Raw genomic sequence first — 24248 nt, 5'->3', positions numbered from 1 at the left:
TTGCACATTGTTCGTATTGTATTTGCCTTGTATTGTATTCTATGTATTTGCTCGCACCGCAGCTGTTGGACAGATGTAACGCAGGGAGGCTCGGCCTTGTCAAACACATTTCAGTTGCTTTTTGCCCATTCCCCCCAGCATCATCTTTTGGTGCAAAAATAAACTGAACCGAACTGAACTGAGCAACAGATGTTTCGACACTCCTGACGCGTTCTAAAAGAGGCAGAAAAAAAAAGGAAAAAGAACAACAAGAAGAAAAGGTGAAATGGCGAAGAGGTTCGGTGGATTATGGAGTCTATGGAGTGCACATTCTTAAGTGCAGCACTCACGAACATAGAACGGTCTGTATTCAACATTTCGGCTTTAGTCGCCAGGTATAGCTCAGGAGTCATTTTCCGGCTGTTGTCTGAATTCTGGACTAGAAGCAGTAAAGACGGATATTATCCCGCTAGTGCAACTGCCTACTGTCAGCAATTTTCTGGTTGGCGAAGGCGCAAGAACAGTTACTTTGTGTGTGTGTGTGTGTGTGGAAATCTTATAAAAATCTTTTTTTGTTTTTTTTTGTCGGTATATGTGTTATACGTATGGTTTCTCGTTTTCTGCTTTTATTCCTGCGAAGATCCGTTGGGCTATTTTCGACATTTATATGTTTTTTCAAATTCGGAAATTTTCGGCATTTTGCAGCGTTTGTTCCAAAAATAGGCACCGAAAAATCGACAGCTATAATGAACGGCCAGAGGTACACAGGGAGGAGCTATTTCCCTAAAAACCGCATGAAATACAGCTAAATGATGAAATTCTGAAGTGAAACATACACGCATATCCAACCCTCAATCCCTGCTTGAGGCGATGCTTCAAAATCAGAACTTTATTTCACGTAGTCACAAGGAAGTTTTCTCTTGCGTCCCATCTCGCAGCCGCTGGAGAGACTGCCTTAGGGTTCCGCGCGAACCAACTCCTGGCCCTGGCCCACGCGTGCAGGGTGCACTCCCTGACCAATGACAGGTACAGACATGATTCATAGAAGTATGGCAGCTTAGTATAGGAAGACATTGCGGACGCAAAGAATTTTCCTTTCCCCTGTTCAGGAACTCCAGGTGTACATGAACCCCGTTAAACCACTGACAACTGTTACGGGGGAGGGTTTTCTAATAAACTAAAGGAGTCTCGCAGGGTGGAGAAAAAAGAACCCATTGGGGTTCACTCTAAGAAAAAAAAAAAAAAAGAGTAAAATGGGGAGTAACTGCAGCGTCTGTCCCCTAGATTGCAATTACTCCCTATTTTAGTCTTCTAACCCTTCTAACATTTACTCCCCAGAACGGCAAATTGTCACTGAACTTCACAAATGGTCTTCCGAATGCAACAGTCTACGTAAATATGTGCTCTTGGTCAATTTGATGGCATAAGGCTGTATAACTCAGCACACTTCACAGTTTTCCACCCACACAGACTAAGAAATAGTTAGCGCTTCTTTCTTCTCAACTTGTGCCCTATGTATGTCGCAAGATTTTATATCACTCGATATATCACGGTTGACGGGTTGATTCAAAGTATTTTCATGCATGCACACGAATTACGTACCTGGTACTCTTAGAACATGAGCGTGAAATGCAATCTCCACTCTGACATTCACTTACTCCCGTGCATTTACTCCCGAAAGGGACTATTTTTTGTGGCAAAGCATTTAGTCCCCAAAAGGAGTAAAATTACTCCCTTTTTCTTTGAGTGTACTGGAATTTTCGGCATGTAGCACCATATACAAGAGGATAATTCGGAATTTTTCGGAACAGGCCGCATTTCGAAAAAAAAAAAAAAACATATTCTTCGGGTATTTATCGGCATTTTTCGGTACACGCCGAAAACGCGGAACCCTATAGTATACACCACGACAACGTAGGGGAGAAGGTGAAGAAACGTCGTGACGAATAGGGGAAGAGGGAAACTGGGGAGCTGCGCGTACGGCTGACCTACTCGCATAGCGTATTGCCATATAGGCTTCCGAACTTCATGAAAAATGCTGCCGCGCGAAGGGGAACTTGTGTAAAGGGTATGCGCGACTTTCCTTTCACAATGTCAAAGATTGGACTTGTTGACACGATAGCAGGCTACGAAACGTAACGCAGAACTTATGACGAAGACAGAAGACGAGAAGGGCGCGCGCACACACACACAAAGGTGCCTTCATCCAGTTCCATTCTTATAGTTCCGAGGTCGTATGGGGACGAACGTTTTTTTTTTTTCCTTGTCATCCTCATCATCATAGTGCTCGTCATCTTTGCAATAGGTCCTGGACATATCCATTCATTCGTGATACAAGTACCATTCATAGCACAGCGGAACTTACCTTGACAGGTATGCAGAGGAGAACTATGAGCAGGTCAGCGGTTGCGAGGCTGGCCAGGAACACATTGGAGATGGAGCGCATGCGCTGGAAGCGAGCCACGGTGTACACGATGAGGAGGTTGCCGATGAGACCCAAAACCAAGGTGGACCCGTACACGACCGCTGTGGGGACCAGGTCCGCCAGGTCGTACGTGGCGACCATTTCCTCGTAGTCGTAATCGAAGACGGGGTCTCCTCCATCGTGGCTGGGTTTGGACAAGTTTAGAGGAGGATTCATCGCCAGTTCGGCTGTTGGGAAAGACGAGAGAGAGAGAGAGAGAGAGAGAGAGAGGGAGGGGGATGAGTAATGGGAAATGTATAGCGCTTTAGCTTAACCGTTTATGTAATTTTAATTTTATACGCGCCATTTTTGTTTTGTATTTTTTGTTGGCTTCATGTTTCCATATATAGAAAATTTATAAGGCTCTCCCCTACAGAAAGGAGAGGACCGAGATGTCATGGTCATATAGAATCTATTTTGGTGATTTTAATTTTAGTCGAATCATCTAATTTGATCTGTACATCGCAATAATTACCAATTAAGAATTGAATCGACTATATTATTCTACCCTACACGAAACGGTCACGACAATGTTCCAGTCGGCCGATTATGCGCGAAACGCATTAGAATATGATGACATAATTACGCAGCTTTAATCCGCACCACACTATGAGCGTGAAACGCAACACGTGCGTGCCATAAAGTTTTGCTCCGCCCTGCGCACTTGAATGAAGTGAGTCTGAGCGGACACCACCCTATACGTCTGAATAAGCCAGCTGCAGACGATATATATATATATAAAAGAGACAGCATGTTGTAATGTCTTCCATGCAACGCAATGCCCCTCTGGAAAGCTGTTTTATGTCGGTGACGCCCACCTTTTGCGGCAACTAGAAGCCGTACATGAAAGATTCTCTATGGACGCCTATATATAATTCACGAGTCACAAACACACGCAGGCAAGCACTCCAACATTAACGCGAGCTGCCGACACCCACAACACCAGGCGCACCGTGTCCCTTAGTCTTTCCTAAACTTTCCGCTTTCATTCCCACGCGTTTAACAACTCGATAGGATTAACCCCAGCAAATACCCTCTACCTGCCCTCTTCGACGAGGTACGTAACTTTTGCACAGCCCTTCTGAAGGAGGAAAAGCGACAGTAAGCAATCCATTAGTGAACTTCAGTTGACTTCCGCAACTCCATATATGCTTTTAAGTGCAGTGATGTGTATACAACTGAGGCATTACGCACGTTTGCACGCCATGGAAACGGCCTCGGGTCGTCGGGCGATAAAGTATTTTATACGATAGTAGGATGTTTTGGAGTGGAGGACGCAATATTTAATGTACCCAATGAACGGGGCCTTACACGGCGGACGTAAGCGAAAGCGACGCGAAATGTTAGAGAGTTTTAGTGTACGCTATCGCCTTTGCATGCGTAATCGACAGCGTTGATGGTTCAGCGTTTGTCTACGCACGCTTATAACAGAAAGAGAGCTTCGCGCAGTGCGCAGAACCACCAACCCTATCCCTTAGGCATGGGCGTACCGAGAGAAGGGATGGGGGGGGGGGCGCATGGCCGCCCCTTGAACTCTCCTTGAACTCTAAGGTTGTTGTAAAAATAGTGCACTCTTTAGTCATAGGTCGTAATGATTACTCTCACATGTCATGATAGGAACCTCTGAACACCCACACAGTGCGCAACGTAACGTTTTTTTTTTCATGTACAGTTTTTTTTTATTGCACAGATCGTGTCTTGTGGTTAGTGCATGTTGTCTGTATTCGCATATTGTATTATTGTATTTATATGTATATAATTGTGTCTGTTTGTAGTGCAGAGTATTGTATTTGAGTGCGCCAACACTAGCGTCGTCATGAGCGTTCTTCGGCACCAATAAACCATTATTATTATTATTATTATTTCGCCATGGTCACGCACTCTGCGTCACGTCGCTACACGCTTCGCGATGGCACTCCTCGGGCTTGCCTGCTTCGGTTATGGTTTACCCCGGCTGACGCTGCTGCTGCGCACACTGGGAATGTTGTTCTTCCCCTACCTCCGCCTCTGTCCGTCTCGTAATGCTCTAAGAGGGCCAGTTCTCACTTGGCGACGCCCGACGCGGCGTCGTGAGCGAGCGGCGGAAGTAGAGGCGCATTTCCACCGCCCCGTCCCGCGCGCACGATTTTTATGTTCCCACCACAGTGGCATTCCGTCGTCCAAAGCAGACGAAAAATCAGGAGGCGTGGCCTATCTGTGTCACCTAATTGGTCGCCAGCTGTCGTTCTCGGCAGCTCTCGCCGACGTCGTGAAAGAAAGTCGGAATGGCAGTTTTTTTTTTGGCTTGACTCTCTCCTCTCCCGACTCCGGAAATGCGCGTCTATTTCCGCCGCCCGCTCGCGACGCCGCGTCGGGCGTTGCCAAGTGAGCGCTGGCCCTAAGGCGCTATAAGTTCCCATGAACCCTTGCGTGCCACAGGTGGCGCTTACTTTTGTAAAAAGGCCTATTCGGCCATCTACCATCCCAAATTTCACAACGACCACCGTCGTCAGGCATCAAGATTCGCGCAGCTGCTCAGGGAGCACGCGATGGCGCTAGGGCCCGCCTCGAGTCGTGAACCTACCGAGCACGTCTTTCCACCGGGGGCTCGTAAGGGGAGGCCACGCTCGCTTCTTCCGACCCGGAACGCCCCGTACCGGTCGCGATACGCTGTGGTCTCACACTCTTCTTCGGGCCTCCACTTGGTGATGGCACGCTCCCCGGTATCACCAGCGACAGTTCAATGAGCAGCGCGCCTCACGCATGCAGAGGAATACCATGCACCTCCTCTACAGCCCAAAGCACGAGTTGGGTTCTTAGCGTGCTCAGTGACGACCCCAACTTTCATGTGAGGCCCGAAACTCTTGGGTACCCTAGTCTCTAGTGAAAAGGGTACGAGTGATGCATCCGCTCCTGGTTCCCGCACTTTCAATACGTGTGGCATTCCTGTTTTTTTAATTTGCCTGGTTTGCCTTTTTTAAGTGCCTGGTTACTGCATATATGGCGGTGTTGTTGGGCGATGATGAGACGTGGGTGTTGCTTAGTGCATTGCGAGAACAAGAAAGAAAACACAACGTGCGTGTCGTTTTTCGGGTTTGCCAACACCGAGCCCCTAAAACAGTAGTGGATAGCCATCACCGTTCTGGATGGAAGCGCGTTGCAGTTGCAATGTCTTTTGAAGAGACAAGTAGGTGTCATTAAGAGTCGATGTCGCTCTCGTCCCAGAATCGGCCTACGCAGCATAAATATTTATCAGGCACGCCTTTCCGAGTTGCAGCACTAACACCTGCATAACAAATGTCACACGCTACATAGTTTGGAGTAACATAAGTTATTAAACCAAATGGCCACTCCCGCTGGGTCAAGTCTCACCTGGAAATCTCAGTCTGCGCCTCAACAAAGGGCCGCTGCGACAGGGAATGCCGTGTGCCTCCTGATCGGCAACGGGTCGGTTACAAAAGGTCGTTCGTCCCGCAAGTAAAGAGGTGTAATATGAGCCGTCGTCACGGTCAGATGAAATATTTTAATCTTCCGCACCGCCCATGGCGTTCGCCGTTCACATTGGATGCGCCGATTGTTGTTGTGTCGTTTTGCAGAATGGTGACTCGGGAACAACGGCTCCCGGAGAGTTCACCGGGCAAACGCTCATTGGACAAAAGCTCATTGGACAAAAGTTCATTGGACAAAAGCTCATCGGACAAAAGCTCGTCGGACAAAAGCTCGTCGGACAAAAGCTCGTCGGACAAAAGCTCGTCGGACAAAAGCTCGTCGGACAAAAGCTCGTCGGACAAAACTCATCGGACAAAAGCTCATCGGACAAAAGCTCATCGGACAAAAGCTCATCGGACAAAAGCTCATCGGACAAAAGCTCATCGGACAAAAGCTCATCGGACAAAAGCTCATCGGACAAAACTCATCGGACAAAAGCTCGTCGGGCAAAGGTTCACCGGACAAAAGCTAATCGGGGGCGGACAAGAGCTCACCGCACCACCAAACTCCTTTTAAAATGGAACATTTATTTTCATGGGCATCAAAGTCCTCAAAATCGTGTGCAATACGTAGAAGATTCTCCTGACCTAACCTTGGTCAGCCTCGACGGGTGCATATTCTACATGAATTGACAAACTCCGCAACGTGTGAAATACGTAAAAGGCTCTCCTGACCTAAGACCTAACCTTGCGGTGAGCTTTTGTCCGCGACTCGGGAACAACGATCACGTCGGGAACAGTGGTGACATCACGGAGAAACCGAAACCGGATATGGATTACCCCTACGACTTAATTCACTTTCTTTAATACGGGGAAGCTTTGACCATTTATATTTTACGTGGATGATATACGTGTGGAGCACAATCCAATGCAGTCGCAATCCGAATACCCTCCAGAAGTCGGGACTGGCGCTTTAAATCTTTAAAACTCGAGCGATGTGACGTCGCAGATAGATCGCTGTAAATTTTACATTGCGTTGTAGGTTAAGATTTTAAAACGTGAATATCTGGCGCTGAGCGTTATTATGCTGGTGGAACTTTGGATTCCTTGGTATTTCATTAAAATCTTTAAAAGCGAGAAACTATGCGAGCGGCACTTCCGGGACTTTATTGTTTGTTTGTTTGTAACAACAAAAAAAAAGAAAAACGAGGAGAAATTGAACTCGTCTCCCGACTTGTTCTGCTGCTCAGGAATTCTCAGGAATACTTCCGGACCTTCTCAGGAATTCCAGCAATTTTTACCCTGTCGTCGTTCACGACTATTATACGAGCATGTATATGAACAGTGGTGACCTGGAAGTACCGAAGTGAGCGGTGTTTACACAAGGTATGTGTACTGACCATGTGTGTGGGCCTCACACGCGTCTATACAACTAGGAGCAACCGCAGCAAAAATAACCGCGGCAAGTAGAAGGCCGCAAAGATACAATTGGTCTGGATAGCAAAGCCAGTTGATTGACGTGAAACCTGATCACGAGACAGGGTTCCCAGCCTTAATAATAATTGGGTGTTTACGTCGCGAGACAACTGAGGGTTCCCAGCCTTGCATTGTTGCGGCGTGCGTTACGACAGAAAAACCAATATTTGCAACGATAATTCGGAGCACCGCACCTTACGCGGCGAATTTCCCCATTCATTATCATTAACTTATTTGTTGTTGTTGTTCGGAGCAACCCAATATGGCCCGTATTTGATTTTTCCGTTCCATTGTGACGTCTCCAGAAACAGCCTATTAGATTTCAGCGCGTTCTGTGAACTTCGATGCAACGAACTTCCACAAAAAAAAAAAAAAAAAAAAAAAAAAAAAAGATGAGCGCACAAAAGTAAGACGTTACATACGATTAGGAGGATCACTGATCTGAACATGAACGAACGACAAAGCAGCATGCCTCGAGCATGTGTGCGTGTACCAGGGAACAGAGCTACGATCGTACCAGTACACACCGTACCAGTACCACCACCATACCGAACCAGGCGTACCACCGTAGCTACACAGCTACGGTGGTACCCCGACTGGTGGTTTCTCTCGATTTTTCGCTTGATCTTTTTTTTTAACATGATTTTCATTAGTAACTAATTGTCTAAAGCCAACGAGGATCCATGCTGCACTTATTTGGAAGGCAAGTGAACAGATTGAAAGAGAGAGCGCGAAAAAAAGGTGAGTGATTGGGTGAGCTGACTATGGAACACAAAGATTACGGACAAGAAATAAAGTAGATGAAGATGACGGAGCAATGCCAAGAGGACAAGGAAGTACACAGACAGCGTTGCCCTCTTCGCATTGCTCAGTCTCTTTTTTTTTTCCTGTTAGCGCCGCGTAGCGACTGTGGCTACGAGCGGCGTACAGATGTGGACAGATGGATAGAGGACAGCAGGAAGGAGTGGCATACAGGGGGGGGGGGTAGTATGCGTCCTGCGCTGACTTCAGGGGGAACTGTGCCGACATTCGTCTGGGAAGTCTTCGGAAAACCCAGGGAAAACCTCGGACAGCACAGCCGGTGGTAGGATTCGAACCCACCACCTCCCAAGTCTTATAGCACAAACTTGGCTACCACCAACGAGCAGAACGCCTTAACCCGCTCAGCCATGCCGCTGGTACGTTGCTCAGTCATTCACTGATTTATTGATTGATTTCAAGAAAAAATAAAATGGAGATTTTGGCTTGATTATATTGTGACGCCAGCCATTCCACACCACTTGCCCCAGTTACTTTGGTGGAAAACTGCGGCGATGATGATGCCAATAAATGCCAGTCAATGCCCGTCACGTTTCAGCCTAACCAACACGCTCCGAATCTTCCTGCGCGGATAGGAAAGAAACTCGAATAAAACGGAACTAAAGCTCATAGTAAACATGCGTTCCAGAATATAGGAAGGGACGAAGCTCTAGCTACGCTTTACTAAGTCTCACTATGTCCTACAAGCTTGGAATCTTGCTGTCTGCTTGAACGCGCCACATTTATTTGTTTCAGAATTTATTGCACGACTCGGCCGCTGCTGCCGCCGAACATAAATAACAGACTCGAACAACGCCCGAGCGTGAAATTCGTTTCCAAAATTCGTGCGCTGGGAACACAAACTTCGCTCGTGCAGACATCTGGCGAACATGCGTTAGGAGAAACAGAAAACTCTTTGTGTGGTACAGACGCTACAGGCTCGGCGAAATTTTATTCACAAGGAAAACTTTGTTTTCCAAGCATAAGAAGTCAACGCAGTCTAACCACATCAGCGGGCTGCACGCGTGCGGCGGTTTCTCGACCCGAGTAAAAGACGCGCATTCCTTGAGCTCTGAACATTGCTAATTGGACGGTACACCATGACAATGTCTCAACCCACACGTAGATCGAACAGCTCCAGTGCAAAGATGGTAACATGTTGTCACTTTCCCGATTCTCCTACATTCTACTACTATTCCTATTCTACTTTTGTGTCTCTGTTTCTGTTGTTTCTTTCTCTCTCTTTTTCAGATTTTTCTCCCTTTTTTTTTGTGACTGCTGTGACCCTGTGTGACTCTTCGTAACTGAGTGTCTGCACTCCAATGTCTATGTAGGTTCATATGTAAAGATGAGTGGCGTGCGGGTATATCCGCAGATACCCGCGGGTACCAACGCAAGTTTGTTATTTGCGGGTACATATTTCCGTGTCTACGCGGGTTGCGGGTAGTGTATGGGTAGACCTGCACTACCTCCGCGGATCACGCGGGTATACCCTCAATACCCGCAGGCTCAAAACCAACCAGTCAGATTTTGCTGTATGACCCGATTCATGACGAATATTTGGCCAAAAATACTTTCCAAGACGTTCCATATATATGGTTCATCAACTCAAAATAAAGTTGTTGTTTGCCACATAGGGTTAAGTTTGGCTATCTTTCGACACCAAGAGTGGTACACTTCGCATCAGTGATCTGCCAACCATGTCAGCAGCGGCCACAGCGTACGCGTTGAAAAAGTGGTTCGCTAACCGGCAGTGTCCTTTGCGTCAATAAATCATTTCGTGCTGTCACGATCATGTGGCAAAACTAAAACACGCGAACGCATTGGGCTGCGGGTACATCGGCGGGTATGATGATAGGCGTCGGGATGTGCGGGTGTGGATGCGGATTGAGCCAATGGCATTGCTGCGGGTGCGGATGCGGGATGTGCTACCGCGGTTGCGGTGCGGTTGCGGGTACGAATTTTCATACTCGCACTCATCTCTATTCATGTGCTAAGAGTTGTTCACGTGGTATGAACTAGCCGGCTTCCACGTTGCTTGTGCCCATTTCTCTGTGTTTACTTTCTTTTTCTTTTCTTTTTCCTCACTCACTCACTTCATTCGCTTACACTCACTCACTTATACGACGGGGGTGCGAGAGGTGCAGCCGCCCCGGGCGCCCGCGCCGCAGAGGGCGGCGAGCAGGCCCTGGCAGATTAGTTGGACAATATAAAGCGGGAATGAGGATAATTTGAATTTACGGTCTCGGCCGTGCAAATAGGCGTTCGCTTTTCTTTGTTTACAGACCATCTGGCGGCAACGGGAGAAGCGGTTGCGCTTCAGATTTGCCCTGCCCCGGGCGCAAAGTCGCCTCGAGACGGCTCTGACGCTCACTCACTCACGCTCGCTCATTCACGCTCGCTCATTCACACTCACTCATTCACACTCACTCATTCGCACTCACTCATTCGCACTCACTCATTCGCGCTCGCTCATTCGCGCTCGCTCATTCGCGCTCACTCATTCGCGCTCACTCATTCACGCTCACTCATTCACGCTCACTCATTCACGCTCACTCATTCACGCTCACTCATTCACGCTCACTCATTCACGCTCACTCATTCACGCTCACTCATTCACGCTCACTCATTCACGCTCACTCATTCACGCTCACTCATTCACGCTCACTCATTCACGCTCACTCATTCACGCTCACTCATTCCCACTCACTCATTCCCACTCACTCATTCCCACTCACTCATTCCCACTCACTCATTCCCACTCACTCATTCCCACTCACTCATTCCCACTCATTCACTCACGCGAGCGTGGTTTCGTCTAAGGGGGATGAAGATTTTGGGTTTTGACGCAGCTGAAGCCACTCAGGAGCTCAGGGGTAGAATTTCAGGTTGAAGAGGCTTTAGTGCCGAAGGAGAGAGAGAGAGTTAAGGGTCGCTGCTCCAGTCACAGAATCCTTTGGGCTTTTGCATGAACTCCCAAAAGACTGCTTCCGGGATTGTTATACGCAAGGTATTAGGCTATTCTACTACAACTTCGTATGGAATCATGAATTTTTAAACACAGCGTCGTACTTAAACGGCGCATGAAAAATACTGAGCAAGCTGGGCCGATAAAGTGAGACAAGATGGGAGGCGATGCCGCTCAACCCACAGGTTTGCGAACGCCAGCTGTTTGAGTCTACAAAGAGGAAATTGTTCCGAAAGAGCTGCTCACATAAACCTGAAATGCACAATGCAGGTGACTAAGTTGGGACCATATCTGCGTGTAAGTGGCGGTTGGGTACGGTCGGCCGATCTCCTCACAGTAATCAGCCCATCAAAGAAGCTCGTTTTGCATCCTTAGAAGCCATGACATCTCACACATTACACTTGCCATGGTTTCCAAGATTGCGCCTTCTCAAGGGCTTAGAATATGAGTTTTTAAAAGTGTTTCACTAGAATACACGGAAAAATTTAGGGAAAATTCGCTCCACAACATAATGGAAATAAATATGTCCAGCTGCAGCATTTGACTTCAAACTGCTTTCCTTCGAGCCCTTTCGCACGACACGTGATGATGATGATCATTGAGTTTTTATAGAGCACCAGTGATTAGGGCTCAAAATCTGCGGACTTCCAGGGTTACGCAGAGAGGTAGCAAATTCAGAAGAACCGCCCTTGCTTCTTTCTGCGAGTGCCGGCAAAGGGCACGCACCGACAGAGAAGAACAGAGCCGTATATAGAAGGACATGCAGAAGAACCTCTTCATCAGCTCGCATGACGTTTTCGTGAACATCCGCCAGGATGGTCACGTGACAGCGTCTCATTACTTGTTTTTTGCAGCAGGAGCGACCGATGCCTGGCGCCGAGGGAACGCCCTCGTGTCGTCACAATGTCGTCACGCTGACGTCGCGCGTAGGTTATTCTCCGCGGGAATTTCAAACCTGTGGTTTCCAATGGTTTATGATGCCAATAATAAATTATAACGCTGACGACGGCGGTAAATCGGTAAATGATGATTCGGTAAATCGGAGAATGCATTGCCCGCACAGGAACAAAAATTTGCAAGCTTACGCTTAGGAAGAAAACCACATAAGAATGTCTCTAATATAATGCTACGAATTATAGCAGAACGACAACCATGTTATTATTTACCGCGAATTATACTCCGAATGATACATTACTGCAATTACACTGAATGTGAGCTGTCGAATATCCACGGATGAAAGAAGCGTGAAGCTGCCCTCATTGGGCAATACCTTCTAAGATTGTTACGTCACCACCGCACGCGAAGGGAAAAAGGGCGGCTGCATGGCGTGCGCAGCAAGAGCATGCTAATCGTGTCGGTTCAGCATTATCGCACCAGCTGTTCGTCCCGCAATTTTTTGGGTAGCCCTTTCCCGACGAGCCCCCTCACAACTTGTCTGCCCAGAACACTCGCTAAACTCACGCCCCTTTCTTGCTCTACACGGAGAAAGTTTTCGTCCTTCCGGCGGCCTCTGTTCCTAACACGATGACGTGACACTCGGATATCGAGGATATATTGGACAAAATGCAAAAGTATCCCGGTGTTTCGTAAAAAAAAAGAAAAATAAAGGAAAGACAAAGGAGAGGGAGAGAGAAAGGGAAAAGGGACAGGGCGCCATCCGCCACGCCTAGGAAGGTTATCGCCGCTGCCAAACTAGGTGGAAAATCTTGAGGTACATACTCAGGCCTATCTTATTATATATATACCAGGTTTCTAAGTTACTTGAGTAGCAATGCATTTGGTTGCACTTGGTTTAGACTGACGTTTACTGAATACGCGCCTCTATCATGACTCAGGCTTCCTTGTGAGGCACGTTATTTTACAATAAAATAGCACAGAAGTTATGACTACCTTTCAGACGCGCAACAAATGGGCACCGATATTGAAAACGTAACAATGAACTTGATGAGATTTGGATGATCTTTCGAAATTTTTATGTTGCATCGACTACTAAGGTCATAATGCAACACAACAATGATGATGAAGCGACTAGTTGAAAAAACAGAAGAAAAACACGATTTTAGTTAAAATAAGACATGGATGTATAAAACAATCACTCGAAAACTACAAGAGGTTAAGCATTCCGATGTCCCTTAAGAAATTAAATACCGCACTAAATCGAATGATTACCACGCAGAAGGGCTGAAGTGAGGAGGCACAAAGAATTTGTAAACCTCCATGAAATGACTTTTGTGGTGTGCGTTATATGATCGACATGAGAGGTGACGGTCCCTCCGAGTTCTGTCTTTCACAACGTCTCCATTTAAAGTAAATTAAATTATTGTTGCTGGAAACCCTCTAACTACATACATACATGTATACATTGCAGCTTTTCTGCATAGTAACAGTCCCAAAGAAACACACACAAAGAAAGTACGCGCAAAATTAATTAAACAGCACGGGGTTGTTTAATTAAAAACCGCAACAGCGAGGTCCAACAACTTCAAGGGAAGTTCTTTTGTTTTAGTTTTTCACGCGGCATCGCTGTTTATTATGAAACGAGCGCCATTTAACGGGTGGAACAATATTACGCAATTCGCGTTTCGCGGTCGCCGCAGTAAATAGAGATTAACGTCAAAGAGCTCGACGGTAAGTTAACCCCTCTTGTAATATGCCGAGATAGGGGCCCACACTTTATATTGGGCACTAAATTTCTTGGACTGAAGGCCACTTAAGTTATGTGCAGTGTTCTTGTGAACCAGTTTAGAATTAAACCCGTTAGTCAACCACGTCGAATAAACTGTAAGAGCTGACCTTGACACGGCGAGCACGCCAGTGTGATTGTAAATGGTGATCTCATTTCGCCGTCAACGACGTTAGCGTTGCGCATACCCGCATACGGCATGTTGTGAGCTGTTATTCGAGGCATGAGCCACATTGTTCCTTGTTTTCTTTTTGTTTTTGTTTTTTTGCACAGAAGATAAAAATTTGTCAGTTACATTTAGATAACAGAGATTCATACGACTTATAGAATTAGGAAGGTTCCAGTATTGCCAACAACAACAACAACAACAACAACAACAACAACAACAAGACATATAAATTGATGCCGGCTCGCTCCCGTGGCATAGTGGTTAAGATGATCGCTTTCCACGCCGACACTGGGAGGTCCTATCACCGGCTGTGCTGTCTGAGGTTTTCCCTGGGTATTCCGGCAGACTTTCCAGAAGAATGTCGACACAGTTCCAGGGCGATGCCCTAGAACCCACCGAAAGGCAACGGAGTGGGAGAGATCTTGTAGGGACTTCAGGGCGCACATGATATCGATCACCACTGAGGAAAGGGAACCGCGGATGCCCATGTTTTTAATGCACAGGAGAACTTCTTTGGAGTCGGTGTAAATTACCCAGTGCCGCGGTTCACAGTCTTCCGCATACGACAAGGACAACAAGATATCATAAAGTTCAGTGGATGTCGATGAGGTACGGTGAGACAGACGACACCCACGTGTAACGGACTCTGATGGAATGGCAAAGGCTGAAGATGAAGTGTCCCTGGTCGACGATCCATCCGTGTATACAGCGGTACTGTTGCGGTATTGAGCCTCGATGAAGTCTAAATTGCCTAAGGATAACAGCAGGATAGCTCTTTTTGTTGTTCTTGAGGTCGGGTATGGAGACAGTGACAGGCGGCGATGGCAAAGGTCCAGGGAGGCACTTTGGGTGCCGTCGGGTCGACTATGAATTTGGGGATATGAGGTCTGAGTGATGTCAGAGCAGTATGAACCGTCGTGTCCCGTCTAGCGTGAAGCTTGCGAATCAGAGAGTGACAGTTATGATGGGCACGTAGACGCAGATAGTGGCGAGCAGTTTCCCGAGTACGGAGAACCTCAATGGAGATGTCCCTGGCCTCAGCCACCACTAGACGGGATTCAGCGCCTAGCGGGACCCCGAGACATCACCCGAAGGCTTCGCGCGAGCCGGGCTCGTATCCTTTGGAACAGTGTCTGAGGGAGATCGTGCAGGACGGGAAGACTGTACGTCACTGAGCCACGAACCAGGGCATTGTGCAGCATGAGGAGATCCTTTTCGTCGAGTAAGGGAAAGATAGAACTTTGCATTAAAGAAGTACTGTCCGGGATTTGAAATCCCAGATTTGATATAAATCCAGATTTAAATCCCCAAAAGGGACTGGTACATTTGATTTGGATTTGATTGGCAGCTTCATTATGAACACGATTTGGATTGAACCACACTTTTGCTCAGGAATTTGGATTGAATCACATTTTTGCTTAGATATTTGGATTGAATCACGTTTTTTTTTCTTAAAGATTTTGATAATTTGCCATGAAATTCAGCCTATATGCATGAGCGACGTGCATTTGCGCGACTGTTGCGCAACGCTTGCTCTGGCTGCCTCTGTTATACTAGAGAGTTTTAGTAAGGGATAGCGTTGGTGGTTCTGCACACTGCGTGAAGCTCTCTGTCTGTTACGGGCGTGCGCAGAACTGCCAACGCTGTCCTCTGCGTACGCAAGGGCGACAGCGTATGGTGTACTAAAACTCTCTATTGTGTAATGTAATGCTGACACGGATACACTCCAATATTCGGCGAATAGGCCAACTCGACGACTCTTCATGGATAAAAGGTTGTACGTTCATCGGTGGTAGCGCCCGAACACTGCAACGACGGTTTTGCACTCTGTTTACGTCAATTTACGGCCTATATATTTCAGCGCGGAAAAAAAGAAAAAGAAGTGCCAGGACTTATCCTTCCAACTCCCCACTAAATGCTGTACCATTATGCTCATCTCCCACCTCTTTATTTCACATATTTCTTTGCATTCGTTCGTACGTACTGCACATCAAGAAATGTATCATATGGCAAACGTACGCGTACCATACAAAGACCAGTGACAAGGAAATAATAAGCAAAGCGTTTCCCGCAGCACAATATACGTCCAATAATCTAGTTCCCGTTTCTCTTTGCAGCAGTATATGCTGATTGAGTTCAGCTGAAGTATATGTTTTCCACGTTTCGTCTCCTTTTCTTAGTTACGCCACTGTTAGGAATTCGTGTTAGTAGTTAGGTATTCTGTCTAAAAATCCGAGCTTCGAAAACTGCGGTTGATTCTGAAACAATTCCACAGCTGTTCAGCAGTGTTAGTTCATCTTCCGTATTTGTAATGGATTTTAAAAATTCAGATTTAAAAAGGAATTTGATTTGACGTGCTGAAAATAAATCCGGATTTAAAGTGATTTGATTTACTCGAATAAATTTAAATCCGGACTTGATTTCGATTTGATTTAGCGCCTTCTACAAACTGCGGATATGATTTGAATCCGATTTGTTCCCCCAAATCCTCAACACTGTAAAGGAGTAATCAAATGTCATTTAGTATCTCTCGAAACCATGCTTCACTTATCAACTACTTTCAACTACTATCAACTACTACTAGAAGCAGGAGCGCCAATCACGACCGTGCTTTCGGCGGCCGTAGTTATGGAGACGAGTTGCCATTAGCCACATGGAGGCCCACTCGTAGCCACTGAAAGCCAAAAGTGTTTGAAATTATCCAAGCAGACGACATCGCTATTCGATATGTCCGCATGGCGAAGAAATGGGAGGAGGTATTACGCAGACTTCGTGCATTACGGGAGGCGACGCCAAACTCACTCATTCTCTTACAGGTTCTTCGTAAGAGTTGAGGGTTTCGAGAGCGGCGCGGACTTCTCTCGCGCGCTACGGAACATCTACGATGTGCTCGGGCAAGGTCACATGCTCTTTACAGCCCAACCCGCTGGAGACACAAGCGGAAAATTTCCGAAGTGTCCTTTTTCACTGCATCATTAAGCCGGGCAGGGTCAAAGCGCGTAGCGACCCTTATAAGACCTACGTGAAAGCGGCCTATATGAAACGACTGTACGACAAAGGCTCTACTTGTTTTCACAGAGTGGTCATTAAAATGGCTTCCTACTGTCGGGGTTCAAAATAAAGCGTTCATTACTTACGCGACTTATCACGAGTCGCCTAAATCGACGTAAGCCTCATGACAAGCAATGACATCTGCATGATTCGGTTCTTAAGGGCCTTCAGTGCTGAGAAATTCGGTTGTTTCTCACTTGCACGGCAATATTCTGAAGAAGAACAAGAACATACTGTGTTCGAAATAGCGGCCTCTCTGGACCTGAGGCTTATGTTTCATTATTGTTACTCAGGTAGCCAGTCAACCTGCTACTCACTAGTCTCATGCAAACATCTGTAGTTAAGGATCTCATATGAATAACTGTTTCCGGATAACTGGAACTTACGTGCAAGTCGCTTCAAGAGAAACAGAAAAACGATACCAAGTAGCACATCTTGGCCCAACATCGGCTGAACATTGGCAATACATTTGAATGCATTCAATGCATTCGAACAGAGGTCTCGCGGTTGCTGGTTCGTAGGCATTAACTTTTGAACAAGTTGAATTTTCCAACAACGTCACAATCAGATAGATAATTATGTTCCCCACTAGTTCTATCATCACTAGTTACCTAACTATGAGACCACTTCGTGTAATATGTAATATCATATACGAATAATAGAATCTGAATCTGAAAATAAAAAAATGGTTGATTCTTTGATTGACTAACTCATGAGGGCTTCACGTTCGTGATGCCCCAGGCGGAAGTTGTCCTCAGCATTCAGGTATTTCAAATGAAAATGCATGAACGTGTGTGGGGAGGTATCAGAGACACTATGCTAGAAAACGAGGCTATTATACTTATTTTAGATAATAATGCCTTGTTGCGTTAATATTTTTGAAATACCGAGCAAATAATTGTGTATTTGATTCGAATTTCGGTCTGTTTCGAATTTCGAATCAAACTGATGTCTCTCACGAATCGAATATATCGGAATACTTCCGAATCACCCGAAAACACCACAAGAAGAGGTATACAGGAATGCGAGTGCTGTACCGTGAGATGATTGAGATACGCAAGTGTATATTACGTACTTATACTTTATGTCAGTGTGTGTGTGTGTGTGTCGCATATGTACGCATTCGGCTACATATTTATTCGCTTCGTCCTTGCTCCGGTTTTAAAATGACTATTCGCACAGACTTAATAATTCCTGTGTATACAGTAACCGCGGTAACCTGCCTTAATATACGCAGAGGACCGTGACATATTCTTAATGCCTCAACTCTGTGTAACTTCACTAGCACAGGTAAATCAACGCTGGTGAGGACTCTATTAACCCGTTGTTGCTTATTTTCCAAGTGCACCTATGTCTCCTGAGCTGTCGAAGGCATAGTATCTCTGCCTGTGAGTAGCTCAAATAGAAAATAGCCCGAAATATGCGCAAGTGTCGTCTATGTGTGTTCTTGTCCGTGTTTTGTGCTCCGGTTTTATTCAGTCATGTACCAACAGGCCCATTCTGTCATTTTGCCGAAATATGCGACTGCGCCTCCTCTATATGAGTTTTAAAAAATCACATCTTGTATCCTTGGGATTCCATTCCCAGTGATCATAAAGGGACCACGCGCATTATAATGGGACAGCACAAATATGACATCAAAGGCACGCTCGCTTGATATAAGTAGAACCAAGCCCCATAACAAAGTCATATAGACTACGGCGAAAGAGCAAATACCTTCCTATTTCTATCTTCTATAAGGTCTTTCTCGCCAGAGAACATTGCTGCCCCATAATACCTTTCTTTCCCTATCTTTTGACCTTGATCTCTGAGAAATTTATTGCAGTATTACGAGACATACAGCAGCTCGAAGAACGAGAACAGGAGTCAGGTCAAATGCAAAGTGAAATAAGCATAACGCACTTCGAAGCAAGATAACACACACAAGCAGAAGCCTCAGGTCGACCAGCTACCTTAGCAAGCTTGACGTCAGAAATAGAAGTTCCCCTGTGCTAGATCAAGTTTGATATCAGTGTACCGCCATAGCGGCGTTATATCGTATCCATGTATACTATGTGTGTGCGTTGATACCAAACAAAATAACAAAATCTTGCGTGTGGCATTGAAACACGTTTCAATGAATGACATATATACGTACTAAATCTAGAAAATGTTAATTGATAATTTTTCGAGACATATTCGAAATGGTTGATAAGACATAACTGGAGAATTATGTGACGTCGAACAGACCCTTAGCCCCGTACATTATTTTTGCAAATAAAATAATTGAATGCTGGAGTTTGTTGCTTCATGTTCGTCGTATGAATGCCCAACCTACGTATTACTGAAAGTCTGGTTTATTTCTTTTTGCAGGTCTACCAAAGACAGCAGAGGGACCAAAGTAGCATTTGCCTTATGCCTCCCCTACGTTTGACTATTTCTACCATCATGATTAACATGCACAAACATTGTTTCATTACATTAATACACCACTTGAGACGGACGCGCAATTGTAGTTATTACTTACGTTTCATGGAAGCGAAGAAGTCGTGCGACAGCTACGGCATCAAGACAAGAAGCGGCCACCAAGCGCTCTGCAACGAAGGAAGCAGAAGACAGGTCTCAAGATCACGAGTGACGCACATGGTCGGAACACTTTGACATTGCCAAAGCCGTTAAAGTTTGGCACGAAGGGCTAGGGGATTTCACGAAGGTTTGAAACACACGTCATGTTGCTTATATTTTGTGCAGTTTGTGCCCCGGATTGGAAGAGACACTTTCACAGAACCGACAGTCTTGGCAGGAATACTTTACTGGAAAGCGCATGTCAGAGAAACTTGGTGACGTGCAGTTCAGGAGGTTGAACCCCGATAAGATTACATCTTCGTGTGTGTTGCTATACGCCCTGGATGGTTGACGCGACAGACGTTATCTTTTCGACGCGTCTGGTTCTGGTCGTTTATTTTTTTATTTTTATTTTTTGGTGAGCAGATCAACGCTGTTATACATTCGATCCTGGACGTGCCTTCGTGCACCGCAAATATTCTTTTTATTTGCGCTAGTGTTACCATTTGCAAGATCTCGGTAAGCAGACTTTTCAGTGATTTTTGTTTCGTTTACCCGAGCTCGTTTGTCCTTTTTTATTTTTATTTCGTGTTAGCTCCGCGAAGCAACTGTGGCGATGAGCGGCGTACAGATGTGGACAGATGGAGAGAGGACAGCAGGAAGGAGTGGGTGACAGGGGATAGGGGGTTAGTATGCGTCCTGGGCTGACTTTAGGGGGAACTGTGTCCACATTCGTCTGGAAAGTCTTGGGGAAAACCCAGGGAAAACTTCAGACAGCACAGCCGGTAGTACGATTCGAACCCACTACCTCCCAGTCGCTCCTACCGCCCTCGTTTGTCGATCTATCACAAAGGGAACCCAGCACGTGATTGATGCTATCAATACACCATTACTATTTCAACATTCGAGTAACAGAGAACACCACCCGTAATATTTAAAAGAGCAAGTCGCGAAAGTCGCGGACTGTGACGTGTAAGTTGAAAAAGAACCAAGTAGAGATAGTCCACGCGCTCCCTCGTTATGCACCGCTGCTCTTAATTAAGTTCACCGAGTTTCTCGGGAAATTCTTGAGGCCGCCTTTACCACCTGTCAGGACATGAACCGTAGCGTTAGGTCACCGCACTTCGATCATATAAGACCAAACATATAATACTTGCAGTGACACATGCTGTACAGCGACACTGTGGCTAGTTCCTGCTCTGCTGGTTGTCAAATATTCGTGTTTTCCCTCCTTTTCTTTATTTTTTTTTAGCTTGTATGCACTTCAGCAAGTTTCTGGTGATTAAGCCCTCTAGTTGAGACTTGGCAGTCGTCTTGTATGTCGTCTCATTTTGTCTGTCCCCCCCCCCCCCCTCGATGCTGTTTTGCTCATCATGACAACGATGGAAGGCAGGACAGGATTTCACCACACACACACAGGATTTGTCAACCCAAAGGCAAGTATAAACCGCTTCGGTGGAAATGCGGGGAACAGTTTACTATGTGTGCTACCGCCACTACCACGTCGCCCACATGAGTGATACACTTGTCAGTTCATCACACTCACGACCTCAAACGAGACAACACTGAGATGAGGAAGAAACACGTTCGCGCAGCCTCACATCGCGCCTGTCGTATACGTAATGTTGTCCCAAAGTTATCTTTATGATTCCATGAGTGACAACCCCCGTACAGGCCAACAGACTTCATTCATGCATCGGACGCTCCGAAATATCGTCCGCACAACGACGTAACGTACAGCTTTATATCTTTATTACAATCCCTGTACTTTATCTTGGGTAACCTTGTATACTTGCAGTCTCCTGATATAGGAGTCAAAGCAGAAGAGGTGAGCACTACGTGCTGGGAGATATACAATGATATTATGATATACAGAGGGAGGTATAGACAACAACAAAACATAGAGCAGTCCTTTTCGATATCACTTTACGTAAAATTCATTGACACTGTGTCGTTACTCGTTTAGCGCATTAGCTAGCTTAATCGATATCACGTGACTTTTGATGAACTCATAGGTTGGAGTGTATAAGGAATGACTGAGAACCTTTGACGTATGCTTATCTGTTCAACGCGTGGGATAAATTCCTGTGAAGTAAATAGGGAACATTTCCTCTTTTCTTATTTTCACATAGGGCATTTTCTATTGAAGGCTAGCATTGATAAAGCCAGCATCTATAAAAGGGGGGGGGGGTTTATTGGCAAAAGGAAAGATAAAAGGGGAAAGGTCAGTCATGCAGCACGCCGGCTTGCTATTCCCTAAACAAAAAAAAAAAAAGGATTTGACCTTGTGGTTCCGAACAGCATCGTCCCTAACCTTTAATTTTGCGCATGTAAATCTAGGCAAGAAACAAACCTGGTATCTTTTGAATGTGACGCAGAACGAGTATTACATAATCAGGAATATGATCAACATTGTTGGTATCAAGTATAGTTTGCTTCAACAGCACCGCAAAGGGTCGCCCTTTATTGTGCAAAGTTAAATGAAGTGCTCAAAAAGAAAAACTATTCTGCACAAAACGTGACTAAGTACGTTTTATTTGAGAAGGCGAACGATTGGAAACAAAAAAGAACTCCTGTGACATTGAAGATGTCCGGAACCAAAGGGAGGAACTTCAACAGGATTATCAGAATGGGTATTCTGACTGCGTCGCACTTCTCAATTGTAGCTCTTCAGGGTCTCCTCATTAATAATCCGCTCGAAGTGGGTGCTGTAATTATTTTAGACGGCTCTAGGGGAAACACGTACTGTTCAGTGGTAGATCGCTCTTTGTATAATTCTGTTGAACTGAATCCCTAGAATAAAGAGAGGAAGTTGCAAAGGGAGACGTGGGTTTATTTCGTCGCTGTCACGCATTGTGCCTTCAACAGCCGAATAACATTTTCCGCTTAACTTTTCTCGTCCGTGTGCCCAGTACCGCATTACGCGTGACACACGTAGCCATAATGTAAAATTGAATGCTAGTGTCAATAAAGAAACTTAGAAATCTGTATAATTGTTTTAACTGTCTCCGTCTTGCTTTATCAATATGATCATTTATCTGTTTCTTAAACATATATTTTTCGCCGAGTTCCAAATACAACTATAATGACGATGATTATAGTAAAAAGGAAGAACAAACAAACAATGAGGACATATATAGGTCACGACACGGCCGGACTGGCTACACCCCTACACTATACTATATTAGCTAATGAGAGGGCAGTAAGGGTAAAAGTGAGAAGGAAGACAAGAAATAAAAAGGAAAGGAAGTAGAGATAGACTGGGAGAGAGGAGAGAGCATGTGCACTTTAGTCTCAAATAACAAATCTAGATTAGATTAGATTATAATTTAAAAAAAATAAACGTACGTAGGTCGGACTGGTGCGACCAGCTGTTCCATGACGCCTGATATGCGAAAGCCATGCGCTGAGTTCCCCGCCTAACTACCTCAAGGACATACGTGCTAAAGTAAAGTATCTCTTAGCGCCATTAACTTAGTTCTTCATCTTCAACAAAACAGCATCCAATCCGAGTAATACTCATGCGCAATAAAGCGGACATGCAGAGCCACCTATGAGTAAAGTTTCAAGCGCATGGAGCAACGCGGCTGTGCGGCGGGCGGCGTGGAACCCAAAATGTCGCGTCTTTCCCCGTGTCTCATCTTGCCCCACCTTACCCTATTTACCAGAAAACTCGCTGAGAAACCAATATATCACTACCCCCACTGTATGAGTTACCAAAACACTAGCTATCAAAACAGTTCCAATTGTTCTTGGTTCTAACAAGACGGAAGCGTATACGAAGAGGGGAGTCAAGTCCTGTAGATCACATAAACAAAATACAGAAACCGACACTGAAGATTTTTGTTTAAGTTCAACTTAAACTTGTATAAATGTATAATTTAAACTTAAGCAAAAATCTTCAATGTCGGTTTCTGTATTTTGTTTATGTTTTCTAACAAGACGCAGTAACGGATTCCTGTCACCAGACACAGTTTACATTCAACAGTGCTTCCAACCTTCGGTTGCTAATATAGTGACCTGCGTCATTTACAACCGACGTGTCACCAGAGTTCACAGGACACAGGGAGAGGTCTATTAACTTAGCCTCATTAAGACTTGGCCCTCATTGATGAATTATGACCATTGAATGGAAGGCAGAGTACAAACGGCAGTTCGACACGTTTCAAGCCAACCTGCGCCCGCGCCGGGGAAACTGCATACGCCGCGTCCAGTACCGCGGAGCAACAGATATTCTGTGTCTCGCAGAGGCGCCAGCTAATGAATCTGGGCATAGGAAGCCTTCTAACGGGGGATACGGGTTTACTAGCGGATAAGTTTCCTCGGTAATTCTCGTGTGTTTGCTAGAAGCTTACGAACCCTCTCAACCTTAAACAATACGAATCCGCTCACACGACGAGAGAAGTCAAAGCAAGATGCAGGTCGAAGGGAAGGGGATATGAGGCGCGACGAGGAACGACATCGAAGCAAGGGGGGGAGGGGGGGGGGCTGGTGACTAAAAGCCAGTTCATGCCAACGTGTAACAGAAGGAGAGGCGGCAAAGAGACAGATCGGCCTTTAGGAAAGAGAAACGAAGGAAGGCCCAATGGGGGGGGGGGGGGGGGAGACTTGAGAGGGCCCGCTTGCACGAACGCTGAGGCTATTCCTCAGTGCTGTACTCCGTAGCTTTGTCAGTGCTAAAAGACAGAGGTGCAACGAGGACAGCACCG

At 45.8% G+C, this 24248-nt stretch overlaps 1 protein-coding gene across 7 annotated transcripts in view; it reads right to left on the bottom strand.

The window, feature by feature from the left end:
* The window catches only part of LOC135391005 (QRFP-like peptide receptor), a 169187-nt gene that overhangs the window by 13454 nt on the left and 131485 nt on the right, over positions 1–24248 (bottom strand). For 4 of the 7 annotated variants that reach the window (XR_010421846.1, XR_010421849.1, XR_010421847.1 and 1 more), the window contains exons 1-2: positions 19502–19819; positions 2345–2631 (exon numbers count right to left, since the gene is read on the bottom strand). Coding sequence is in view for 1 of the 7 variants with exons in the window: in XM_064621058.1 (XP_064477128.1) it covers positions 2345–2631; positions 19502–19508 (294 nt within the window). In the remaining 6 variants the exon portion in view is untranslated. Of the gene's footprint in view, positions 1–2344; positions 2632–19501; positions 19820–24248 lie in introns of those variants that run through there. The other 3 variants (XR_010421848.1, XR_010421850.1, XR_010421851.1) reach the window with 2 other exon arrangements.

The sequence above is a fragment of the Ornithodoros turicata genome, chromosome 4, assembly GCF_037126465.1.
Source record: "Ornithodoros turicata isolate Travis chromosome 4, ASM3712646v1, whole genome shotgun sequence".
NCBI classification, from domain to species: domain Eukaryota; kingdom Metazoa; phylum Arthropoda; class Arachnida; order Ixodida; family Argasidae; genus Ornithodoros; species Ornithodoros turicata.
The sequence above is the reverse complement of the archived record's forward strand: the minus strand, read 5'-3'. Positions and strand labels throughout refer to the sequence as shown.